At 37.8% G+C, this 24,572-nt stretch overlaps 1 protein-coding gene across 1 annotated transcript; it reads left to right on the plus strand.

Annotated features, from left to right (window-relative positions):
- Positions 1–264: 264 nt before the first annotated feature.
- On the plus strand, positions 265–6,965 carry LOC101310692 (lysosomal alpha-mannosidase-like). Its single transcript, XM_004297442.1, has 29 exons — positions 265–468; positions 822–911; positions 1,010–1,098; positions 1,212–1,386; positions 1,611–1,730; positions 1,877–1,963; positions 2,057–2,128; positions 2,266–2,379; positions 2,508–2,608; positions 2,683–2,776; positions 2,875–3,042; positions 3,129–3,218; positions 3,300–3,365; positions 3,482–3,538; positions 3,860–4,082; positions 4,174–4,313; positions 4,476–4,532; positions 4,670–4,750; positions 4,842–4,913; positions 5,055–5,102; positions 5,214–5,333; positions 5,460–5,525; positions 5,684–5,796; positions 5,936–6,020; positions 6,096–6,206; positions 6,301–6,396; positions 6,495–6,542; positions 6,624–6,692; positions 6,774–6,965. The coding sequence occupies exons 1-29, from the start codon at positions 265–267 to the stop codon at positions 6,963–6,965; spliced, it is 3,048 nt and encodes a 1,015-aa protein (XP_004297490.1).
- Positions 6,966–24,572: the final 17,607 nt, after the last annotated feature.

Consider the following 24,572-nt stretch of genomic DNA (forward strand, 5'->3'; position numbering starts at 1 on the left):
ATCGATTATCAGGGTACCACAGATGTGAAATTAAATTCAAAATTGTTGTCACAATACAAAATCCTTAGTTGACATAGACCAAGACTCATGATGCACTCGTAGCTAGAACAGAAACAACCGAAGACCAAGACTTAGACTTGGTATGAAGTTAACAACGAAATGCTGTAGCACCAGAGCAGAAAAACAGCTTAATAGATATACGAAACACAGCTTAGCTTCTTAGCTGATTGAACAGTTCTCAACATACAAGTTCTTGGTACATCAATGGCGGTTGAAGCTTGTTGCTTACGGCTTCTCATGGTACTAGTTGTGTTTCTATTTGCAGAATCCAAGTTCATTGCTTACAACACAACCTCGCAGATTGTGCCCGGAAAGCTTAACGTTCATTTAGTCCCTCACACCCATGACGACGTCGGATGGGTGAAAACCGTTGATCAGTACTACACCGGTGCCAATAACTCCCTCCTGGTATTTCATTCATGATTCACCTCCATCATATGCTTATAATAGTTACTGCTTTACCTTAACGTCCTTTTTCTAGTACATTTTGTATTGCTTTAGATCCTTGTCAATAGTTTCACTTTAGTCTTTACTGTTCATTTTCATCAAACTTTCTATGGCTATATGTAAAATGTCACCCCCTTCAGACTTCAGTAGTCTTCGACCACTTGTGATCTTTGTTAAACAGCAACAAGCGAGGCGGGTGACTCACTATCGTCTACCGCACTGATATTGTTCCAAATTTAACCACACAGAAGTTGTATTTTATTTCATAAATTTCCAACATTAATTCTCATGTTCATTTCTCCCCAAAAACACAGGGGTCTCCCGCTAGTGTTAGAAACGTGTTGGATTCTTTAGTTCCCGCATTGTTGGCTGATAAGAACCGCAAGTTCATATATGCGGAACAGGTAATGTTCAACACTGTGATTCTGTGAAGATCTCATCTCCTCTTGGACTATGGAAGTGGCGGTTATATGAATCAGAATCATCACTATTGTTAGTACAGGCATTTTTCCAACTATGGTGGAGAGAACAAAGCGAGGCGATCCAAGACACAGTCAAGCAGCTAGTCAGCTCTGGTCAACTGGAATTCATGTAAGCCAATAATGCAATCTTTGTTTCCAGATAAAAGTTTTATTCAATGTGACCTATTTATGATGCATGTTGTCATTGTTTTTCATTTGGGATTTGTATTTCTTGGGTTGCAGAAATGGGGGAATGTGCATGCATGATGAGGCTGCTACGCATTACATTGATATGATCGATCAGACAACTCTAGGGCATCGATTTATCAAGCAAGAGTTCAATGTGACTCCAAGAGTTGGCTGGCAAATCGATACTTTTGGACATTCTTCTGTGCAGGCTTACCTTTTGGGGGCCGAGGTATGCTAATCTGTGGAATGTTTTGTTCTTGAGAATATCGATTATTGATTTATCATCACTATTTGTATTGTGCATACATATGCATATAACATATCTGTCAAAATATCCTGCCCCTTTTATGACCTCCAAAAATTGGGAAGCCTTTCTTGACTAACTTGTTACTAGGAATGCATAGTAACTTGGTAAGTTAACAGCTGCTAATATTAGTCCTCTTGTTGGCATAGGTTGGTTTTGATTCTCTCTTTTTTGGACGAATTGACTACCAAGACAAGGCTAAGAGAAAAGATGACAAAAGCCTTGAGGTTGTGTGGCGAGGTTCTAAGAGTCTCGGTTCATCTGCACAGGTGGGTGCCACAGTGTTATGTTTGTTCTGACTTCTGATAATGTTGGATGGAATGCTGCTATTTCTGCTTTGGAACCATGCTGTTTTGATCATGTATTTTTCGAAGTTTTGCAAATTTATTACAAATCAACTTTTTTGGCTGCGCAGATTTTTGCTGGTGCATTCCCTGGGCTATATGTTCCTCCTTCAGATAATTTCTACTTTGAAACTGATGACCCTGCCCCTCTTGTACAAGTGAGTCCACAGTCAATGACCTGAAAATGTTAACATCTAGCTATTGGTTCTGTGTTTATAAATTTTCATTCACTTTGCTTTTCCTGTTTGAAGGATGATATGAATCTAGGTGACTACAATATGCCGGAGCGCGTTAATGATTTTGTATCTGAAGCAATATCACAAGTAAGATACATCAAAGCATGGTATTAATATTGACACTCAAACATACAATCTGTGAACTCTTATACTATATTCTTAAGAAATAGTTCAATTTCCAAATCTCTCAAGGCTTAGAAAAGTTGCTTGCTTCTCTTTCCCAGGCAAATATTACTCGTACAAATCATATCATGTGGACCATGGGAAAAGATTTCGCATATCAATATGCTAATTCATGGTTCCGTCAGATGGACAAATTCATTCATCATGTGAATCAAGTTAGTTGATCCGAGTGCATGCTGTAATTCAGTTTCCATACAGCATTTCTATCATTTTAGTAGCCTTTATCTGAACTCAATAAATTCTCTGCTTTGATGAAATCACTGGTATAAATGGTTTTAATTAGGATGGGCGTGTCAATGCCCTATACTCAACCCCTTCAATGTACACCAATGCCAAATATGCCACAAATGAGTCCTGGCCAATCAAGAGTGATGACTTCTTTCCGTGAGTTTCAAGTGTTTGGAATCCAAAGTAACTGCCAGTACCGCATCCTGTAGTTAATTGTGTTCATTTATCAGATATGCCAGCGATGTGAATGCTTACTGGACTGGATATTTTACAAGCAGGCCAGCCCTCAAACGCTATGTTAGAATGATGAGCAGCTACTACTTGGTATACTATTTTGAATAACTTAGTGCTTGTTGATAATCATGTTTCAGGCTTTTAGAGAAGCATTTCAGACTCTTATGGTTGCTTCAATGTATGTGCAGGCAGCGAGGCAATTGGAATTTTTTAAGGGAATACGTAAATCAGGGCCTAACACAGATTCTCTGGCTGACGCTTTAGCAGTTGCTCAACATCATGATGCAGTTAGTGGCACATCTCGGCAGCATGTAGCTGATGATTATACAAAACGACTTTATATAGGTTACAAGGAGGTAAAATGTTTTATCTCCTGATAGGCTGATATTATTAGTAGTTTCTGTACCTTTGTTTAAGCTTTCCATTCAAATGTCTCTTGCAGGCTGAGAAGGTTGTTGCAGAATCACTTTCTTGCTTGATAAACTCAAGATCAAGCACTGGCTGCAAGAGATTAATAACAAAGTTTCACCAGGCAAAGATACTCTATATAGATATTTTAGGCTCTTTCACTCAACATCTTAATTAATATGTGGAAATTATGTGCTTATTTCAGTGTCCACTTCTGAATATTAGCTATTGCCCCCCGTCAGAAGTTGATCTTACAAAGGGGAAAGACCTGGTGAGGATAGTCCAATGATGAGATATGATCATTGCCATGATTTACAGATGAAGTCCATGATTCCATTTTGATTCAGAGGTGAAAATACTAATTCCATGACATATTTGCCTTTGTAGGTTATTGTTGTCTATAACCCTCTGGGATGGAGAAGAAAAGATGTGATAAGGATTCCTGTGAGTTATTATTTTCTGTAAGATATTGTTATCCTTACTGCAAGTGTTTTTAAATGGAATTCAAGCAAGTCATTCGATTATTTATTGTCTTTGATGCCTGAAGTACAATCCAGGTGTGCTTCAGAAATCAACAATAAGCAATCTATTCGTCCTTTAAGATACAATATGAGTACATTTGCGGTATGCATATAACTTTTGCATGCTTGTTTTATGTACAAGGAAAAAGATTTAGTAATCTCACCTATGTGGCTAAGTATATGTTTTTTGTTTTCAATACTTGTTCTATTGCTTTGAGAGAATGATATCTTCAACCTGGTACAGGTTGTCAATGAAAATGTCACTGTAAAGGATTCAACAGGAAAGAAAGTTGAATCACAGATTCTACCCCTGCTTAATGCATCTGTCAGCATAAGAGATTACCATGTCAAGGCATATCTGGGTATAGCTCCAAGTGTGACTCCAAGCTATTGGCTTGCATTTTCAGCAACCGTACCACCTCTTGGTTTTAGCACTTACATTGTGTCAAGTGCCGCCACACAGACATGTTAAGCATCTAATTCCCATCTGTTTGAGGAAAGATTAGTCCGGCATAATATTTGTTAGATTTTGATTGATAGACGACCTTAATATTGCAGCTACCACTTCAAAGAGACATACAGTGTACAAGACAGAAACAAGTCAAGATGAAACCATCAAAGTTGGGCCAGGAAACTTGAAACTCATTTATTCTGGAAATGATGGGGAACTGATTCAGTACACGAACAGCAGAAGCTTGGTATGTAAATTTGGCTTACATACATGTAGATTTAGCTCTATTTCATACATGTTCTCTCTTTTTTTCTGTTCTTTTTTTCTCTACAAGTTTCTTCACCTCCATTTTGCACTACTTTAGTATATATACTGCATGATCTGATTTCACATCTTTTTTACAATGAAGGTCAAAGAGTCGGTAAAGCAATCATTTAGCTATTACCCTGGAGATGATGGTAGTGTGGTGGATTCCTACGGTGAGGATGGAAATCCACGTTTTCAGGTAATGAAGATGTATCATATATGGAAGTCTTCTGCATGTTGTTGCAATATTTCTGGTTGATCCATATTTGGAAGTAAAGATACTGTGAAGAATTGAAGGAGATATTTCATTTTTCAAAGGCCTCAGGAGCATATATCTTCCGTCCTAATGGTACATATCCCATCAAATCCAAAGAGCAGGTGCTTACATGATACCTTTTGACATAGTACTGTAGAAGTTTATTCTGGGATCACAGGGAGAAAAATGAGGATTTAACATTCAGATTTGCAGGTTTCCTTGACTGTTTTAAGGGGACCGTTGTTGGATGAAGTGCATCAAAGGATCAACTCTTGGATATATCAGGTATATATATATAGCTGTGCAATTTGAACAATTGATGTATCTTTGATAATGTCAATCTTCCTTTCTCTTGTTAACAAATAGTTATCTGTTTGGAATTAACATTGCCAACAGTAATAATAGTTGTGTTGCATTCCATAACAGGTGACTAGAGTGTACAAGGAAAAAGAGCATGCTGAGATTGAATTTATTGTGAGTTAACTGCACTCTTTTTCTTATCTCCATTTCGTGTGCATATGAATATCAGAAGACTAGTAAAGTTTGGAGAATTAATAGACTTTACCACAATGTTTTCATTTTCAGATCGGGCCTATACCAGCTGATGATGGAATAGGCAAAGAGATTGTAACTAAGATTACAACCAGCATGAGAACCAACAAACAATTCTACACAGATTCTAACGGGCGCGATTTTATTCAGAGAGTATGCTGTGTGCTTTCTTTCATTTATAGTACCAATCAATACATAAAACATGTTTGCAAGTCGATTTTCGTACACCCTAGTTCATCAGTATGTAGAATTTCGGTTACTAATGATTTCTGTTTGAAGATTCGAGACTACAGAAAAGACTGGAACCTGGAAGTAAATCAACCTGTTGCAGGAAACTATCATCCGGTATCACCTATTGTACTCATGTAGTGTGAAAGTTTATTTTGATCACTATAAATTTTGTGGACATAGTTAGCACTTTACAGTATGGAAAAAAGCATTTCATACTAGACTCAATTTTAGTCCTCATATGTCAAAATTCCAACTTATTTTTGTTCTTTCAGATTAATCTGGGAATCTATATGAAAGATAACAACACAGAGCTGTCAGTTTTAGTGGATAGATCTGTAGGGGGATCCAGCATTGTGGACGGGCAGTTGGAACTGATGCTTCATAGGTTTATTCTAGTGAAATCAGCACTGTCTTCTTGTTTTTTGTTTTGTTTTTGATGTTGTAATGTCTTGTTCTACCAATTTGATTTATCCTACATCACATGGTTGTTTAAGCCTAGGCATGAATTTACTACCTGTTATTAGGAGGTTGCTTGCAGACGATGACAAAGGTATTGCAGAACAACTAAATGAAACTGTGTGCATTCAAGATGATTGCAAAGGACTAACAGTAAGATCATACAAAAACCCTAAGGTTATTACTGATTTACATATCGATCTGAGTTGAGTTTTAATGGTTTGACAGATTACAGGGAAGTACCACATGAGAATTGATCCTTTAGGAGAGGGTGCTAAGTGGCGTCGATCATTTGGTCAGGAGATATATTCTCCATTTCTATTAGCCTTCACAGAAAAAGTAATAGAACAGTGTTGATGTGCTTCTTTTGGTAGCGTGTGATCCATGATCCATCTGTCGTACGTAACTCAAATTATTGGGTATCTTATTGCAGGATGGAGATAACTGGACTAGCTCACATGTCACAACCTTTTCAGGAATGGATCCTTCCTATGCTCTACCTGATAACATTGCCTTACTAACCCTCCAGGTTTGCAATACTATGAAGATCATAATGTAGTCAAACTCAATCTCTGCGCATCCTGTGAAAGATGTCACTTCACTAAATACTGTATTGTAACTCTGCAGGAGCTGGAAGATGGAAAAGTACTCTTACGCCTGGCGCATTTATACGAGGTTTTAGTTTCTTTCTCACTCATCCTTGCTACATTTAGTTTGCCATCTGAGATCAAATTCATATTTTGTATGAAATGCTAGATTGAAGAAGACAAGGATCTTTCAGTGATGGCAAGTGTGGAACTGAAAAAGGTGTTTGCAAACAAAAAGGTAGGTAGATATATATTGAATTTCTTTTTACTAGGCCATCTGTATTGTTTTGGTAATGTTGTACATTTTCATGCAATTCAGATAAAGCATATAACAGAAATGAGCTTAACTGCTAACCAAGACAGAAGGGAAATGGAGAGGAAGAGACTGGTCTGGAATGTAGAAGGCTCCAACAAAGAACCAAAAGCTTTGAGGGGAGGAGCTGTTGATCCAACAAAGCTGGTGGTGGATCTTGCTCCAATGGAAATTCGAACATTTATAGTCAACTTCTAGCCAATAGGTCTGTCACTCATGTTTTGTACTCCAAGAAATTGTGTTACCTTTTGTATTCTGCTTTTCTCAAGACAATACTAGTAGATTCTATCAAATAAAATCATCATCATACTTTTTGTATTCACTCTAAAAACACGAACGGTTCAGGTTGAACAGTTTCAATTCGTTCATTGATTTAATTCATTTTTGATACCTTAACGATCTCCAAATTAGCTGAAAATTTGTAGAGATTATTTACTCATATATACCTACAATGTGAACGGTTAAGATGAGAAAATATGATAAAAAAGTGGGTCACATTAAGAAAATCTGTACCATTTGAATAAATAAGGATGTTTGTATTAAAAAGGCCTGTGTGTGTATATATATATTTCCATTTTTGTTGTCTACTTCAAGTAGGCAATAGCTGAGGATCAAGATGATGCTTTGCAATGACACCAGCTTGGTCTTCCCAGCCTCTGGGCGCAACAATCTCAAAGTACCTCAAAGCTGCAGTGGCCTGTTTTAAAGAATGCAGTTATGCATGGTCAAATCTAGCTAGCTATGTCCAATCTCAGAATGCTCGCTCGTCTTCCCTCAAGATTATTACGTGTAGCCAAAATTAGGGTAGGTAAGGTGTCTTTGGTGATGACTAGAGTAAAAATGTACTTATTCGGAAGAAAAGGAGAACGTACCTACGTTATTCTATAGGGTGATTATTATTATTATTATTTTTTTTTGGTTTGTGTACAGAGGTACTTGTGAATATGTAGAGGATTAGAATAGAAGCCTACATATGATGTTGGACAGAAATTGAATTGATTGAATTAATCTGAGAATAGTGATATGCAGAAGCAGCTTCCAGTTACTAGAGATCTCTACTATTTTGTGCATGAGCTAATTAAATTTATACACTCTGGGAATAATGTCTTGCCTACTCGATCTCTTGCGCTGCATACATGTTGAAAACAAAGGAGGCTGAAACTGAAGATCGATAGAAGACAATAATAGAAGAGGCCGGAATTCAACTTGAAATAAACAACGTACGTACTTTTTTTGAGAACGTACTGAATACAACTTAGATTCATACACTCCGGGAATGAATTAAAACAGAGTGCTCCTCCAAAGCAAGAATTAAAACAACTCCATCCAAGCAAGGATCATGCAAAGCTATTAGGGTGTAGTCCGCACCGCAAAATATATAACAACAGATAGGAGCAAAAGAAACACGATGATGATGACGCAGATCACACGCAAAACGCATCTAGAGATTTTATCATGTTTTTGTTTAGCTATACGGTCTTCATGACTTTGCAATAAGTGGTGCAATTCTTGTCGAGTTATGGGCCGAGGTCGACTCATGACGGAGGAAACCAATTCATCATAGGGTGGATGTAGTCCTTTAATGATGTGGGAAATTAACTCGCGTTCATCAACAGGAGACCCTGCTCCTTCGAGTTCATTAGCGATTTCTCCAGCTTCTTTGAAGTACTTTTCTATATAGTATCCGCGGGTCACGGGTGTCCAGGTTTTGGAGGCGAGCCTTGAGCCGTAGTACATGAGATTTTGCAGATTGAGCCAAAAGGTTTTCCAAGTGTAGCCACAGAGCTTGTCCACTTGTGCAGTCTTTTGTGTGTCGGAGTAGGTTTGGAGACAAGCTTGCATTGATCCAAGTCAGAAACATTTTATCCCTCTTGATCCAACTCGTATACGCAGGGTTTTCGCTATTCTCTTCTTCACTAGTCAGGAATTGTGGTGGACAATGCTCTTTTCCTTGGGCAAGATTCAGCATATCATAAGCCTCCAGAACCGGGATGAACAAGGATTTCCACAATAGATAATTATAGTAGGTCAGTTTGATTGTCATAAGTTGAGGCGCCGGAGGTTGAAGAAATGTTGAGGATGATGATGATGAGCCGGCCGTGACGGGAGGAGGCGATATTGTTGACATCTCTAGTTGATGGTGGGACTCTTCCGTCATGTTGAGTGTAAAGGCTTTTTGGGAAGGAAAAAAGAAGAAGAAGGAAGGAATGAGGTTCAGCTTTAATCAAAACATTCAACTAGCTAAGGTTTGTATATATACAAGATAAATGCATCCGTGTTACACTTGAACTAGGAATCCTACTCTCCGTCTCCGTCTCCGTCTCCCTCTCCGTATGTACTTCTGTTTAGAATTCATATTTTTGCACAATGTTTTCTGTTTAATCAAGCAATGCAATTTGGTTGGTCATAGATTAGTAAGTACAGGATAATATAACTTTGGCCACCAAAATGCTAATTATTATTTGGGACTCTTCAGTCATGTTTATTTTTATTTTTATCAAGATCACACGGTTTTCTTAAAAGTTTTTTTAGACCCAGGTTTTTTTTCTAAGGACTCTTGAGTCATGTTGATTGGTGTAAAACTTTGGCAGGTTGAAGGGAGAAAAAAGATAGGCTCAATATCTTGGCTTGGACGTTAGGACTCATGAATTTATAGTCAACTTCTAGCCAATAGGTCTGTCACTCATGTTTTATACAAGAAATTGTACGTGTTACTTTTTGTATTTTGCTTTTCTCAAAACAATACTAGTAGATTCTATCAAATAAAATCATCATCGATCATAGCTTGATCACTTCTTCAAAAAGAGAAGAAAAGAATTAGTGTTGGACCAATACTTAATCGGTCTACTATTAGCAACTTCTCTAATGAGACTCATACAATCACACTCCTTAAAGTATGATATGATCGATAATTCGAAAGTGTTTAGTGTATGATGTGTAGAGACACAATATAATGTAGATGGTTGAGATTAGATGACATTAATACAAATATATAACGGTTTTTATATATAAATGACTTAGATTACATCGTATACTTACACCACCGTGTATACAACAACTTCATGTAATTTTGATCTTTTTTTAGTCGCAACTTTTGTGGGCTCATTCAAACAGCAAGGCCCAAGTATGAAGACAGGCCTAACTTTGTCAGCCCAGTTCCTTTTATTCCCAGTCGAAAATTAAGATAACTAAAAGCGGTAACGTATATGAATATGTTTAAATAAATTAGATAGAAATATAAGAGAGCAAGGTCCAAAGCCGAAAGCTAGTAGAGGTCACTGCGAAACCGCCGCCGGAGCAATCTCAGGTACGTTTTCCGTCCGCCAAAATCTCCGTCGTCTCTTGCATTTCCCGCCTGCCAAAACGACGCAGTATTTTTTCCCCTGTGCTTTCCACTAATCAGTTTCGTTGTCATTTGTTAATGAAGGATATTCGAGATGGGGAAAGAGAGCCAGAACCAGACGACGTCGGCTATGGAGATCGACAATCAGAAGGCCAACACCTCCGATCAGATCGGTCCTAAATTCTCCATCAACGGTTCGTTTTCCGATCCATTGCTCTCCGATTTCGTTATCTTCGTTGTTTGATTGATATTTTCATCGCATTTTCTGTGCGATTTGCTGATATTCAATGCGGTTTTTACAGTTCTGCAGCTGCTGAAATCGGCTCAGATGCAACATGGATTGCGCCACGGGGATTACACTCGTTATCGGTATGTTTTGGTTGCGTTTGGTTCGGTTTTTGCTTGATGGGACTGTTGTTTTGGTGATGGTTTGTGTTTGTGTGCATTGCGAAATTGGAATTGTTGTGATTGTTTAGTGGAATTGTGTACTAGAGTAACTAGACTGTGTTGTGATTGTTTTGTATCTATTTTTGCAGGAGGTATTGCACTGCAAGATTGAGGAGGCTGTATAAGTCATTGTTTTATCATCCCGTTAAACTGTTTATGGATGTATGGTGTGCTTAACCTATGATTTAAACTGACTTCAGATAAATTGTTTCCAAAAGACATACTTTTTCTTCTTACCTCGCTAACTCTTAAATTCAATATGCAGGCTTATGCCTCCTTTATGAAAGGGAACCTGTTGTTTGAACAAGATCGAAATTGGGACACAGCATTACTGAACTTCAAAAGTGCCAGGTGCATTTTTGTCTAGTGTTATATACATTTTTTTCGAATTTTCTTGCTGCTTATATTGGAAGCATTTCAATGTCTAGTTGATAACCAAGTAACACCTAAAAGTATGAAAAAACAAATCACTACTACTGTGCCGCAAATAATGCAATGTCTTCACATCTTTCCTGTCATATCCATTATGAGCAATGAGAGCTTTAACCTTCTAATTACTCCTTCAGAAGCTCTCTCAATTTTTCTTCTGTAGATAGTCTTACCTATTTGAACTAGGGTATATATAAAAAATTGAACATCTAAAATATTCACCAGAAAGAAAGAAAATAGTATTTCACATTGAGCCTTCTGTACTAAAATTCTGTATGAACACTAACAGGATTTTGGGTATGTATGTACAGAGTTGATTATTCTTTTGGTCAGTGAATATAGTTTGGTTAACTTTGTACTTATGTTTTTGGGCGGTTTATTAGGAACTTGCGAAATATGGAGACCTGGAGAATCAAGTTTTGTGCCGTGAGCGTGTTGAGGAATTAGAACCTAGTATCCGGTACTGTCTACACAAGGTTGGAGAGTCAAATCTACAAGGCTCTGAACTTCTACATATTGGTGAAATGGAAGGACCTGCTTTGGACCTATTTAAGGCTAAACTGGAGGTATAATAATTTGTCAGTTGTGTACTACTAGATGTGATGCTTTTTCATTCTTTGATCTGTCTTAGGCTTCTTGTTGTTTTATTACTAATGAAATTATTTGCAGGCTGTCATGGATGAGGCAAGATCTCAACAGGCTGCCTCCATGACAGAATTTCATTGGCTAGTTCATAGATTTCAATTTCTAATGCAAAAACTTGGGTTTCCATATTGAAAGGTCAGTAATCTCTTTTTTAGAACTCCAACACGACAGCTTTTATCTTATCCGTTTCAATTATCTTTCTTCAGTTCATAGATGACATTAAGGAATTGATATATCTTGATATTCATACGATCTGTCTGTATACATTGATCAATTAGTTATACTTTGGAGTTTTATTTGACATAAGAAAGTTAGCTGTAAAGACTGTCAGATTTACTGAAACAATATAATGGATCCGAGAACCACAAAAATGAACTCTTCATTTAATAGTAAACTGTCATGTTGTTTAGATAATGTTCTGATGCAAATGTATAGCCTGAATCGGATACTGGTTAAAAATTCATATGAAGACTACTTCATTTCACTAGAGTAATCTTAAACATTTTTGGTATGCAACCTAAGAAGTTTATTTCATTCGGATGAAAAATTGGCTAATGATTCATTTTGTGAAGCTTCTTCTTTCTTTCTGCTCGGTAGAATCCCAATATTGATTCAAATTTTGTTTGGATGACAAAATTTTTCAGCTCAAGATTTGGAGAAAGATATACTTGGTTCATCACTCAATTGTCACTCAATTGTCTTTTGCAGACGGAGAAAGTTGTTGCAGAATCACTGGCTTGCATGACAGAGCCATCACAAGCTGGTTGCAAGAGTGTAGTAACCAAGTTTCAACAGGCAAATTATAATGACCCCTTTTTACTCTAGTGTTGGGCTGTTTCACTCCACACCTAGTACACGCTGACATATATTCTTTCTTTTGGTCTCATTGTTCAATTATATTCTGTTTCAGTGTCCCCTTCTGAACATTAGCTATTGTTCAATTATATTCCCATCAGAAGTTCGTCTTTCAAAGGGGAAAGACCTGGTGAGCGATAGTTTTATGATGACAGCTTCTCCTTTTTTTTATGATCAAGAAAAATCTGTCATGTTTTCTTGTTAATGTTAATTTCATGATGTATTCGCTTTGTAGGTTATAGTTGTCTATAATTCTCTGGGAAGGAAAAGAAAGGATGTGATACAGATTCCTGCAAGTAATTAGTTTCTACTATGTTTAGTTTTGAACACTTGGTTTGATATTTTGACTGAATGATCTCATCTTACTGACATTGTACAGGTTGTCAGTGAACATGTCACTGTAAAGGACTCCGCAGGAAAAGAAATTGAATCACAGATTCTACCCCTGCTTAATGAATCCCTGAGCATAAGAAACAACCTTGTTAAGGCATATCTGGGTATATCTCCGAGTGAGACCTCAAGTTATTGGCTTGCATTTTCAGCAACTGTACCACCTCTTGGCTTTAGCACTTACATTATCTCAAGTTCCAAACACACAGGTTAGCCATTTGAATTTTTAATTTGTTTGATACTCATGCAATATATAGGAAAGATTAGTTCTGCATAATTTCTTAGATTCTGTTTCATAGGCTACCTTGCAATTGCTGCTACTACTTCAGAGAGACTTACATTGCACAAGACAGAACCAAGTCAAAACGATGAAATCAAAGTTGGGCCAGGGAACTTGAAACTCATTTATTCTGGAAATGATGGAAAACTTATTGAATACACAAACAGCAAAAGCTCAGTATGTGTTTTGGCTGACATTCTCATTTTCAATTCAAGTATTTTTCTCTGACAACTTTTTCTCTGATACTTGTTGTGTTGTTTCCATGAAAATCCTTTCTCAAAACCGTTTTGATTTTGTTTATAACTACATATTGTGTGCATCTGAATTTCTGGATCATGTTTATAATTGAAGGTTAAAAAGAGTCTGTAGATCAATCATTTAGCTACTACCCAGGAGACGATGGAACACATGCAAATAAATCTGATTTACAGGTAACATTGGCCATTGGTTATTTTCTTAATGTCAATCAGTCACGATTGTATTGCGGTTGAGAGACATTTTAAATGTGTGTGTATTTAACGAAGACTAACATTCTGACATTCCGTCAATTTTCTGTTGAAGGCCTCTGGAGCTTATATCTTCCGTCCTAATGGTACATATCCCATTAACTCTGAAGGGGAGGTTTGACATGATATCTTCTGTAAGACTGGGATATGTTTTTGCAATCATAGTGAAAATTACAGGAATTACCATTATAATTTTCAGGTTTCTCCTACTGTTTTGAGGGGTCCATTGTTAGATGAAGTACATCAGCGGATCAATGTACTCTTGGATATATCATGTAGTTATCTAGTATATGTAGGATGGAATGCTGCTATTTCTGCTTTGCAACTGTGCTGTTTTGAACTTTTGATCATGTAATTGTTAAAGCTTGCAAAGTTGAATGTAAAATGGAATCAATCAATCAGTTTTGTTTTTTTATTATGACACTCGCCTCCGTTTACAAACACTCAATGTCATGGTGCAATCTTCAGACCCCTATATTGAGGCCATGCCCCCAATGCATGCGAGGGTCAAGGCTTTCAAGGGCGGACCAGAAAAGCCTCAATAAGAAGTATGCCATTCCAAAGTGCACTCCCACCTGCCACACATAGTCTGCAGTGAAGTGATACGCTCGATTGATTCGGTTGAAGGCATTATCCTCTCTCATCTCGGCGGCGCGTTCCTCCTGAGCACCTCGGATCATGTTATCGAGTTCAGTGCGTGGGCGCATCGGCTGCTGCTGCAGTGCTGCTGCCGCTGCTGCTGGATTGAGGGGAACTGGTGGCGCGTTCGGGATGTCTGTAAAACTGGCGATGCAGTTTCTCACAAAGAGTATCACCGACCAGACTAGGATTCCAATTGTTATAATACCGAAAAATGCATTCAGCACCTTCGAGACAGTGTTAATCCGGAGTTCCGCCTCTACCTCCTTTCTGCAACCACCGGCAAAGAAGCCCGGGCGGCGTCGCAACCGCATCGATCGGAGGAGGTGGACCTTGAAGGACGGCGTATCTAAGATACTGGGCCTGATTACCACAGAATCGCCATTCACAACAGGCTCGCCGTCCACCTTGGTTAACCGGAGCTTCTTCCCTTCGGCAAATGTATCAAGATCGCTCTGGTCAGCCATATCCAGCAGATCTTGGAAGCTCATCAACTTTGGCACGACGCGCCACCTGAACAACAAAGAATAGTCGGAAGTAACATTCGCGAACTCCTCCACCGCGTCATCGACCTCAGCAAAAAGGGTCGACCCGGTTAACTCTGCAAGTTGTGCTTCGAAGAACGCGGCAAAAATTGAGCAGTCTCTGGATCGGAGGACGTCCGCAACGAAGCCACCGAAGCCGCCGAACCGGACTTCTTGAACATCAACATCGTAGCCACACCGTAAATCACCACTGAACCGTCATCATAGATCGGGTCCGGGTCGACCCGGACCCCATTAACCGAGATGTTGCCCTCGGCGGCAAGTGATGACGTCACCGTCAGAGTATAATCGGGGCGCAGAGTCTCGATCGTCGTCCCCCGGGTTAGGGTTCCGATGGAGAGGTGTCGTGGCGATACGTGCAACCGGAGGAGTGGGAGGGAGGGAGGGCCGGACTGGACGAAGGCGGTCTCCGGCGGAGTGAAGACCGTCGCTGTCGGAGAGCCGAGGGCGAGGCCGGCACTGGCGGCGAGCTGGAGAGAGAGCCCCATGGAAAGGTGTCCGGAGTCTGATAGGGTTTTAGCCGCGGCGACGAGCGTTTCGGCGAGGCAAGGCACGGCGGGCGAAGCGGCGGGGGTCAACGCCGCGACCGGAGAAGCCACGGCGGAGGAGGAAGCGGGACAGAGGGAGATGATCAGAACAACAACAACAAAGGAGGAGGTGTAGATCGTAAAGGCTTTCATCTTTTCTCTTCTTCTTTTTTTCACAAATATTTTGGCGTAGGGATTTTGGTTTTCTTTTTTCTCTTGAATTTTAGGGCTTGAAGAATCGATTTGGGGGGGGTTTGGGGGTTTTAAGCTGAAGTAGAGAGAGAGGAGTGGGAAGGCGGGAAAATAAAGGAATCGGGTCGGTGGGTCTAGCGGTTAGTTTGTTAGGCGCGTGCGTATAACTCTCCTTTCACTAGCGCGTGTCTCGGGGCGAGAGCGAGAGCGAGAGCGAGGCTAGTGTGAGTGTGACTGTGTGAGTCTGTTTTTCGATGAGACAATTTACTTTTTTTTTTTTTTTAGTAATTACTAATTTTTTTCTAGAGAGGAAAATAGTTACTAGTTCATATACATTATGCTTGAAATAAAACATTATGCTTGAAATAAAACTGTCGTTATCTTAAGAAATAAAAGTATAATTTGTCAATCATATGACAAAATTCTTGCATGATGATTTGGTTCACAAGTCATCGGTAGCCGTCACGTTTTATATTTGATAGCAAATTGTCTTGTAAGATGACTTACGCGACACATTTAATCTTTGATCATTACTTGATATTTACGGAACACTCGTATGATGAAAAAACTGTGATAAATAATAAAACAATTTTATCCCTTCCTTCCAAACGACAGAGAGGGGTTTATTAAAAAAAAAAAATGACAAGACGGGGTTCTAATGAGGACCGTAAAGTTGATGATTAATTGAGGACTTTATCATTAATGATTTATTATACCCACTTTTCAATCACATTTTATTATCTCAACCGTTTAGTTTTTACTTTTTAGGTCTATATAAGTAGATAATTTTTACAAATTTTCAGCCAAACCGGTGATAGCTAAGAAGTCGCAATTCGATCATATTTTCTCATCTTAACCGTTCAGTGTTTAGATATATATAAGTAGATCATATCTGCAAGATTTAAGCTAATTTGGTGATTGTTAAGCCATTTAAAATTGTGACTTACCATTAAGAGCACAAACGGTTCAGGTTTAACAGTTTCAATTCGTTCATTTATTTTTATACATTTTCGAGCAGTTAACAATTACCAAATTAGCCGAATTTTTGTAGAGATGATATACCTAGATAATGAACGGTTAAGATAAGAAAATATAATTAAAAGTGAGTCAAAATAAGAAAATTCACACCATAGTTAAGTTAAGAATTTTCTTAGTGGAGAAAGACTGTGTGTGTGTAGAGCCCTTCCACTAAGAGATCTCTTTATGTGACTTATACGAGGGATGTGATTTTACACCGACTTTTTGATCGCATTTTTTCATCTCCATCGTTCAATTTATAAATCTATATGAGTAGATTATTTATGGAAATTTTCAGCCACGTTGGAGATCATTAAGGAGCTCAAAAATACAATTTGCATGCACGGTTTAGGTTTGGCAGATTTGATCCGTCCATTAATTTAGCTAGATCGAGACCTTAACGATCATCAATGTGCTGAAAATTTCCATAAATGAGACTTGTAAATTGAACGGTAGAGATGGGAAAATGCGATCGAAAAGTTGGTGTAAAACCTCGACCTTTATATAAGTCACAAAAAAAGATCCCTTAGTGGAAGGACCTTCTATCTATATATATAATTCATATCAAGGGCGGGACACCGCTTTAAAATTAAAGTGTAGAGCTCCTTATTTAGCTCATTTTTAAGTGACATTTTCATATCTCAACCGTTTAGCGTCTTTAACATACAGGGTCGGCCTTGTGTCGAGAAAGGCTCAAGGCAAGAAAATTTTTGAGGCCCTAAAACAACAACTATGCTTTTTTTCAAAAACTCTTGACATCAACACGAAATCAAAGAGTATGTGTTTTTCAAAATCCAAACATAGCAGAGCATCTACAAACACTTAAAAGAGGATGTGATTATGTGAAATCGACAAACAATTCAAACTTCAAAATTTCATAATTATCATATATTCATATTCAATGTTCAACAAATCAAATCAAGAAACACTAAGGGAAAATCACAATTTCTTCAAAGTAGAAAAGAAATATCTTCAAAGAAGAAAGAATAAAAAATCATACCCTTTTAGATTGATATAATTGAGTTGTGTTGCTCTTTCCGTCAAGTTTGCTACTTTTTTTTTTTTTTTTTTTTTTTCCTATTTCTTCTATTCTTCTATGAGCAAAAGAAGAGACGCACACACGTTTAATTGTTTTGGACTATGCGTAAAGAAGAGACGCACATGTCTTCTTCAATCCATTTTTTTTTCACTATAGGTTTATACATAAAATAAAAAAGTTGAGGCCCCCAAATTTTGAGGCCCAAAACCCTTGCCTGGTCCGTCTTGCCCCAGGGCCGGGTCTGTTAACATAGTGTGTAGAACTGTAGATTATTCCTACCGAATTAGACTAAATGAATCAACTGAACAAAATATGTCCAAACAAAACTATTCGTGTAAATCGCAATTACGGAAACTCAAATGAATTTCAAATTATATGAAACTTTGCAAGAACGATCTACACACTATATTCCAGACACTAAACGGTGGAGATAAAAAATGTGACCTAAAAATGAGTCAAATAAAGAGTCCTACACTTTCATTTCAAAGCGGTCTCCCACTCTGGATAGGAACTGTATATATTTATGGGGGCTAAAATCTACACACCCATGTCCCACTTTTTATAAGAAAATATCTAAAATGTCACTATCTTAGACAACTTGAAAAGATTAAAACATGAATGGTTGGACATTTCCTTATAAAAAATGGGGTAGGGGTGTGTGGATTGTAAAAAGGGGTGTGTAAATTTCACTCCCCATATTTATATGTATATATAGGCCTTTTCAGATACAAGCATCTTTATTTATTCAAAAGGTACATATTTTCTTAATTTGACCCACTTTTCGATCATATTTTCTCATCTTAACTGTTCACGTTGTAGGTATATATGAGTAGATCATCTCTAAAAATTTTTAGCTAATTTGGAGATCATTAAGGTATCGAAAATGAATTAAATCAATGAACGAATTGAAACTGTTCAACCTGAACCGTTCGTGTTTTTAGTTCTAAATCACATATTTGAATGCCTTAACGATTATCAGTTTGGCTGAAAATATGTAAAGATGATCTGCTCATATATACCTACAATGTGAACAGTTAAGATGAGAAAATATGATCTAAAAAAGTGGATCAATTAAGAAAATCCGTACATTTTAAATAAATAAAGATATTTGGACCTGATAAGTGTGAAGTTCTTTATTTGAATTATTTTTCGGTCATATTTCCGCAGCTCAATCGTTGAGTTTATTGATACTAATGTATAGATCATTCCAACAAAATTTCATCCAAATTGATAATCGTTAAGGTACCAAATTAGATTAAATCAATGAACGAACCATAAATTTGTCTAACCAGAACTGTATGTGTAAATAACGATTACGAAGACCCAAACGATCTTCAAATTTGATGAAACTTTGTATAAGTGATCTATGCATTAGGTTCTACAAACTGAACGATGAAGATGTGGAAATATGACTGAAAAATAAGTCAAATAAGAAACTTCATATTTTAATCAAAATGAAGCTAAGAACTGTGTATGTATGTATATATTTCTACTATTAGAAAACGAGGCCCCTCACCGGTGTCAAAAGCTTCACCAAAATTTTGAACTCCCCACGTTACCATTGACAGAGAAAACAAGACTTGAAACAAAATAAATCAACCATGGTTAATACCGTAAAAAGGTCAATAATTGGAAGGGAATATATAAAACGGAAGCGGAGAGATTTGCCGAAGAGAAAGGAACAGGATTAAACACGCAGTCACGATCTGCAGTTGATAACCGCTAGGGGCACGAACTCGAGACAAAACGGACACTAAAAACGACGTGGGAGGTTATCGGAACACATATAACATCGAACTCAGAGAGAAGAGAGAAGAGAAGAGCAAAATCAGTCCGAGGTTTGTTTGGGTATCTTTCCTTCGATCATCGATCGTCCTCGCATTTTGCTTTTCAAATTTCGATAGTTTTTTCAGACTACTCCTAGTGCATTGCAACTGGTTTTTGTTTGGGTGTGTGCAGTTGATCTTCTTCAACTTCAAAGCAAAAATTGAATTCAAAACGGGAGCAGCAAAACAAACCCGAGAAGATTGGTTCAATTAGATGAGTTCGGTCTACTCTGTTATTTTAGTCTTCAAAGATTCAATTTGTACGCATTTGGGTGGGAACCAAGTCCTTCGATCTGAAAATTTTGTATCTGTTTTGTTTTTCATCGCTATCAGGCAAAGTACAGAAGCCTCTCGCAGTGGTGAATCCTTTATTCTTTTTGTTTTTCGTGTTTCATCTGTTCTGTAAATGGTCCTGTATTAGGAATTACCTTTTCAACTGTCTTTAGTATTACTTCCATTGCTAAAGTGAATGCTTAACTTTTTTGTGTGTGAACTGTGAACAACTCTGTTTTTTGTTTTTTCATAATGGATGATGACCATGTCAATGTACTTATCTTGACCGTTGAGGATGGAGCTAAGAAATCTGAAAATGAAAATCTATCAGCATTGTCTATACCTTTTGCTTTGTCTCCAGGGGAAAAGAAAAATGCTTTTGCCTTCTTTCTAACATCTTCTAAACACTTGATTGATTCTTCAAGTGTTTACAGGGACATGACTAACACCCTCATCTGAATAGCTTTCAGTTCTTAGCAAATTAAGGATAAAGAGTAATGGATTCATTTGAGTGGATTACTATTCGAGTGGAGTATTCGGTTTTAAGTTACCACTTTGCTGAGCATGTCAATTTTCTTTTGGTTGTAAATTAGCTTCAAATCTGAAAGCAAATTCAGGGGTTCAAATTCTATTCCTTTTTCGTTTAATTGTACTTAAAATGTAGTTCTGTGTACATCTTCATATTAAGATGGCCAAGTTTAATTTTAATCATGTCGTTTTGTTTATGATAGAAGGAGATATGTTTACTTATTTTAGATATATATTTTGCTTCAGTCGTTAGCATTAAAATGGTCAGATGAGACTTCATGTTACAACCCTTTCAAAAAGATGGATTGCTGGAACTGGAAGCGTACAGGCAAGTCTTGTTGTCCTCCTTATGTGATGCATTGTTTATTAAACCACACACATACATCACTTATGGGATTCCGTATTATAAAAAAGATGAAAAACATAAGAGGGTGAAACCAGAGGGAAAGAGGAGGGGAATTATTAAGGGAGAAGAGGGAGAACTGTGAGAGGAAGAGAAGAAAAGAAAGAATGAAAAAAGGGAGATAGCTAGAAAAGAAAAGGGAGGGAGAATAGGGAGGAAGAAGGAACTGAGGTAGGAGAGGGAGAAGAGAGACACGAAAGAAAAAAAACAGAAGAAAGAAGAAGGAAAAGAGGAGGGAGAATAGAAGAGATAGTTGGGGAGTTTGGGTTTTGTCCGAAGGTTGTGCTTGGATTGACTGAAACTAATAGTTGAAAGAGGAGGGATAATAGAAGAGATAGTTGGGGAGAGATAATTCATGGTATATTTCGACATAATTTGGTAATTTTATGCTAAATATGTGTAGTTACCTGCAGAATTATGGTGCATCGGTTCAACCTTTTTATCATTCTACTGTTTTTACATAAAGAAACACAGAAAAGAAGACAAGTAAAGGCGAAGGAGACTGTTATAGAAGAAGAGTCCTATAATGTTCAATGGTTTAGGTTTTAAGACGAGTGATTGCTCAATATCAGAAGAAGAGTCCTGTCATTTTAATTTGTTTCTTATCTGAAAGTGCATGTATTGCTCTATATAGTATATACTATATAGAGAGGCGAATGTACTCCAAGTAATACTATCACGGCCTTTTACAATTGTCTTTTTGTGTTTGTATACTTAGATCAACACAAGTTCGAATCCTTCCTGTTTATTCATGTGGATTAAAAAGAAAAGAAAAAATCAATGCCACATGTACGTACTGGGATGAAAAGTAATGCATTCTCTTGGGTCTAATGTATCTCTGTACGTGTCACAGCAGCGAGTTAGTGATATGCAACACAAAAAATATATTGCACTCCCGCCCGTAATTTGACACGCTCAAGAGTAAGAGGCGAAACAAAATTCGCACGCGCGTGCGACGCATGGCAAGACTAGTATATATAAATTGAATTGATTATTCTAAAAAAAACTTGAATTGATTAAATTAATCAGAGACAGTGATATGCAAAATTCATAAACTCCGGGAATGCCGATCGATCGATCGATCATGTTAAAAACAAAGGAAGCTGAAACTGAAGATAGAAGACAATAATAGAACTGGATTTCAACTTCAACTTAAATATGAAACTTGAAACAAACTAAGGTAAAAACATGCAGAATTAGTCCACTGTGATCCGAGTACTCCTTCACAGCAAGAATTAAAACAAACAAAAGGAACATCCAAAAAATAATATCTAGGATAGTGATTTCCTCGTCATGCAAAGCTTCAGTCTTAGGGTGTAGTCCGCAACATAAAATATATAGTAGGAGTTGCGATCAAAACAAACCCGAAGAACATAGACAAAAATTTGATACAACATACTCTATTCTCTCTTTTTAGAGTTCTACGATGTTCATGAGTTTCCACTAAGTCACGCAATTCTTGTCGAGTTATGGGGAGAGGTCGATTCATCATGATGGAGGAAACCAGTTCATCATAAGGTGGATGTAGTCCTTCAATGATGTGGGAAATTAGCTCACGTTCATTAACAGGAGACCCTGCTTTTTCAAGTTCATCAGCGATTTCTCCAGCGTAGTTGAAGTACTTTGCCATAATATTGTATGAATATGCGTTCTGGAATTTGCGGGCGTCCAGGTTTTGGAGGCAAGCCTTGAGCCGTAGGACAAAGGACTCTGCAGATTGAGCCAAAAGGTTTTCCAAGTGTAGCCACAAAGCTTGTCCGCTTGTGCAGTCTTTTGTGTGTCGGAGTAGGTTCGGAGACAAGCTTGCATTGATCCAAGTCAGGAACATTTTATCCCTCTTGATCCAACTCCTATAGGCAGGGTTTTCGATACTGCCTTGTTTATTGTCATCTTCACTAGTACTCAGGAATTGTGGTGGACACTGCTCCCTTCCTTCGGCGAGATTCAGCATATCATAAGCCTCCAGAATTGGGACAAACAAGGATTTCCACAGTAGATAATTATTGTAGGTCAGTTGGATTGGCATGAGTTGAGGCCCCGAAGGTTGAAGAAAGGTTGAGGATGATGATGATGATGATGAGCCGGCCGTGATTGACATCTCTTCCGTCGTGTTGAGTGTAAAGGCTTCTTGACACCCCTTTGGGAAGTTGAAGGATAAAAAAGAAGAAGAAGAAGAAGAAGAAGGGAATTAGGTTAGCTTTAGTCATAACATTCAACTAGGGTTTGTATATATACAAGATAAATGCATTAGTGTTACACTTGAACTAGTAAACCAAAGGACCAAAGGAATCCTACTCTGCCTCTCCCTCTCCGTCTCCGTAATCTCCGTATGTACTTCTGTCCCTGTTTAGAATTCATAGTTTTGCATAATATTTTGTTTTTTTTTCTCAAGCAATGCAATTTGGTTGGTCATAGATGGTCATCGGTGTAATATTTGGTAAAAATACGGGTAGTAACGACAATGATAAAGTTTCTCCATCCATAACATTTTTTTTTTGTTTGAGATTCTTCCATAACAAATAAGTTTCTCAACAGCAAACTCTGATACAAAGTTTTTAGAAGAAATTCGCGGCTGCAAAATACCCACAGACATTCAAAGCAACTCTTTCAAAATACCAGAAATAAGCTTAACTGCTAACCACGAGAGAAGGGAAATGGAGAGGAAGAGACTGGTCTGGAATGTACATAGAAGGCTCCAACAAAGAACAAAAAGCTTTGAGGGGAGGAGAAATTGATCCAACAAAGCTGGTGGTTGATCTTGTACCATTGGAAATGCGAACATTTATAATCAACTTCTAGTCAATATGCCTGTCACTCATGTTTTGTACTCCAAGCAATTGTGTCATTTGTTGCATTTTGATTTTTCCCAAAACAATACTAGTAGATTCTATTCTATCAATAAAATTATCATCAAAGCTTGATCACTACTTCCAACAGAGAAGGAAAAAATTAGTGTTGGACCAACACTTAATTGGTCTAGTAGTAACAACTTATCTAATGAGATTCACACTCTTTAAAGTTTGATATGATGGACAATTTTTAGAGTGTTCAGATTATATGCCATGTAATACAAATATATACGATCTTTATACATGAAAAATCAAAATTACACCGTATACTTGTACCACCGTGGGTATACACAAATTTCATATAATTTTGCTTGTTTTTCGTAAGTCGCGGCTCACGACTATTGGGCCCTTATTCAAGCTATACATGCCCAAGTATAAAGACAGGCCCAACTCTGCCAGCCTAGGCGAACAATAAAAAAACTATATTTTTGATAAAAAGCTGAGCGGTAAATTTTATTAATCAGAAGCCAAAATGGTGCGGATACATGCCCTGCCTTGTCAAACGTTTGTGCAAGTTAAAGATTTAACATGCTAGCACAATTCATTACAAATCTCGTTCACTTATTTCAAAAGTGAACCTAATTAGACTATGATAACAAACCATAACAATTAGACACACAAAGGCTTAAGTTCCTAATAAAAGGAATGACTGTCAATAGACTATCGAAATACTTAGACCTGCCCAAACAAAGGGTGACCCAACCTGCATCCACCAAAACCCTTTACCTTGAACACCGTCGACCATGACCACCGCGAAGCCACAAAATCCTCCATCCACGCCATTAGCCTCCGAACAAGATAGATCCACCATCTTCCTCACCATGACTGCAAGCCACGACTCCCCTTTGATCAGTCTGCCCCAATCGGACTAGCTTTGTCGCATACACCAAGAACCAAAAACTTCAGGCGAAATCGTGCCGCCGCTGCAATTCAAAGGTTGGAAGAGACAACCACCTTCCTTGCACAAGCCTGCAAGCCGAGATCCCTTTGCTCAAACCTTAAGCTAAAAACCATAGAAGAAACTTACTTGGCAGTTTATAGATCTCGTCCGGCAGCCACAACTCAACGTCGC

This window comes from Fragaria vesca, linkage group LG4, assembly GCF_000184155.1.
Source record: "Fragaria vesca subsp. vesca linkage group LG4, FraVesHawaii_1.0, whole genome shotgun sequence".
Lineage (NCBI taxonomy): Eukaryota > Viridiplantae > Streptophyta > Magnoliopsida > Rosales > Rosaceae > Fragaria > Fragaria vesca.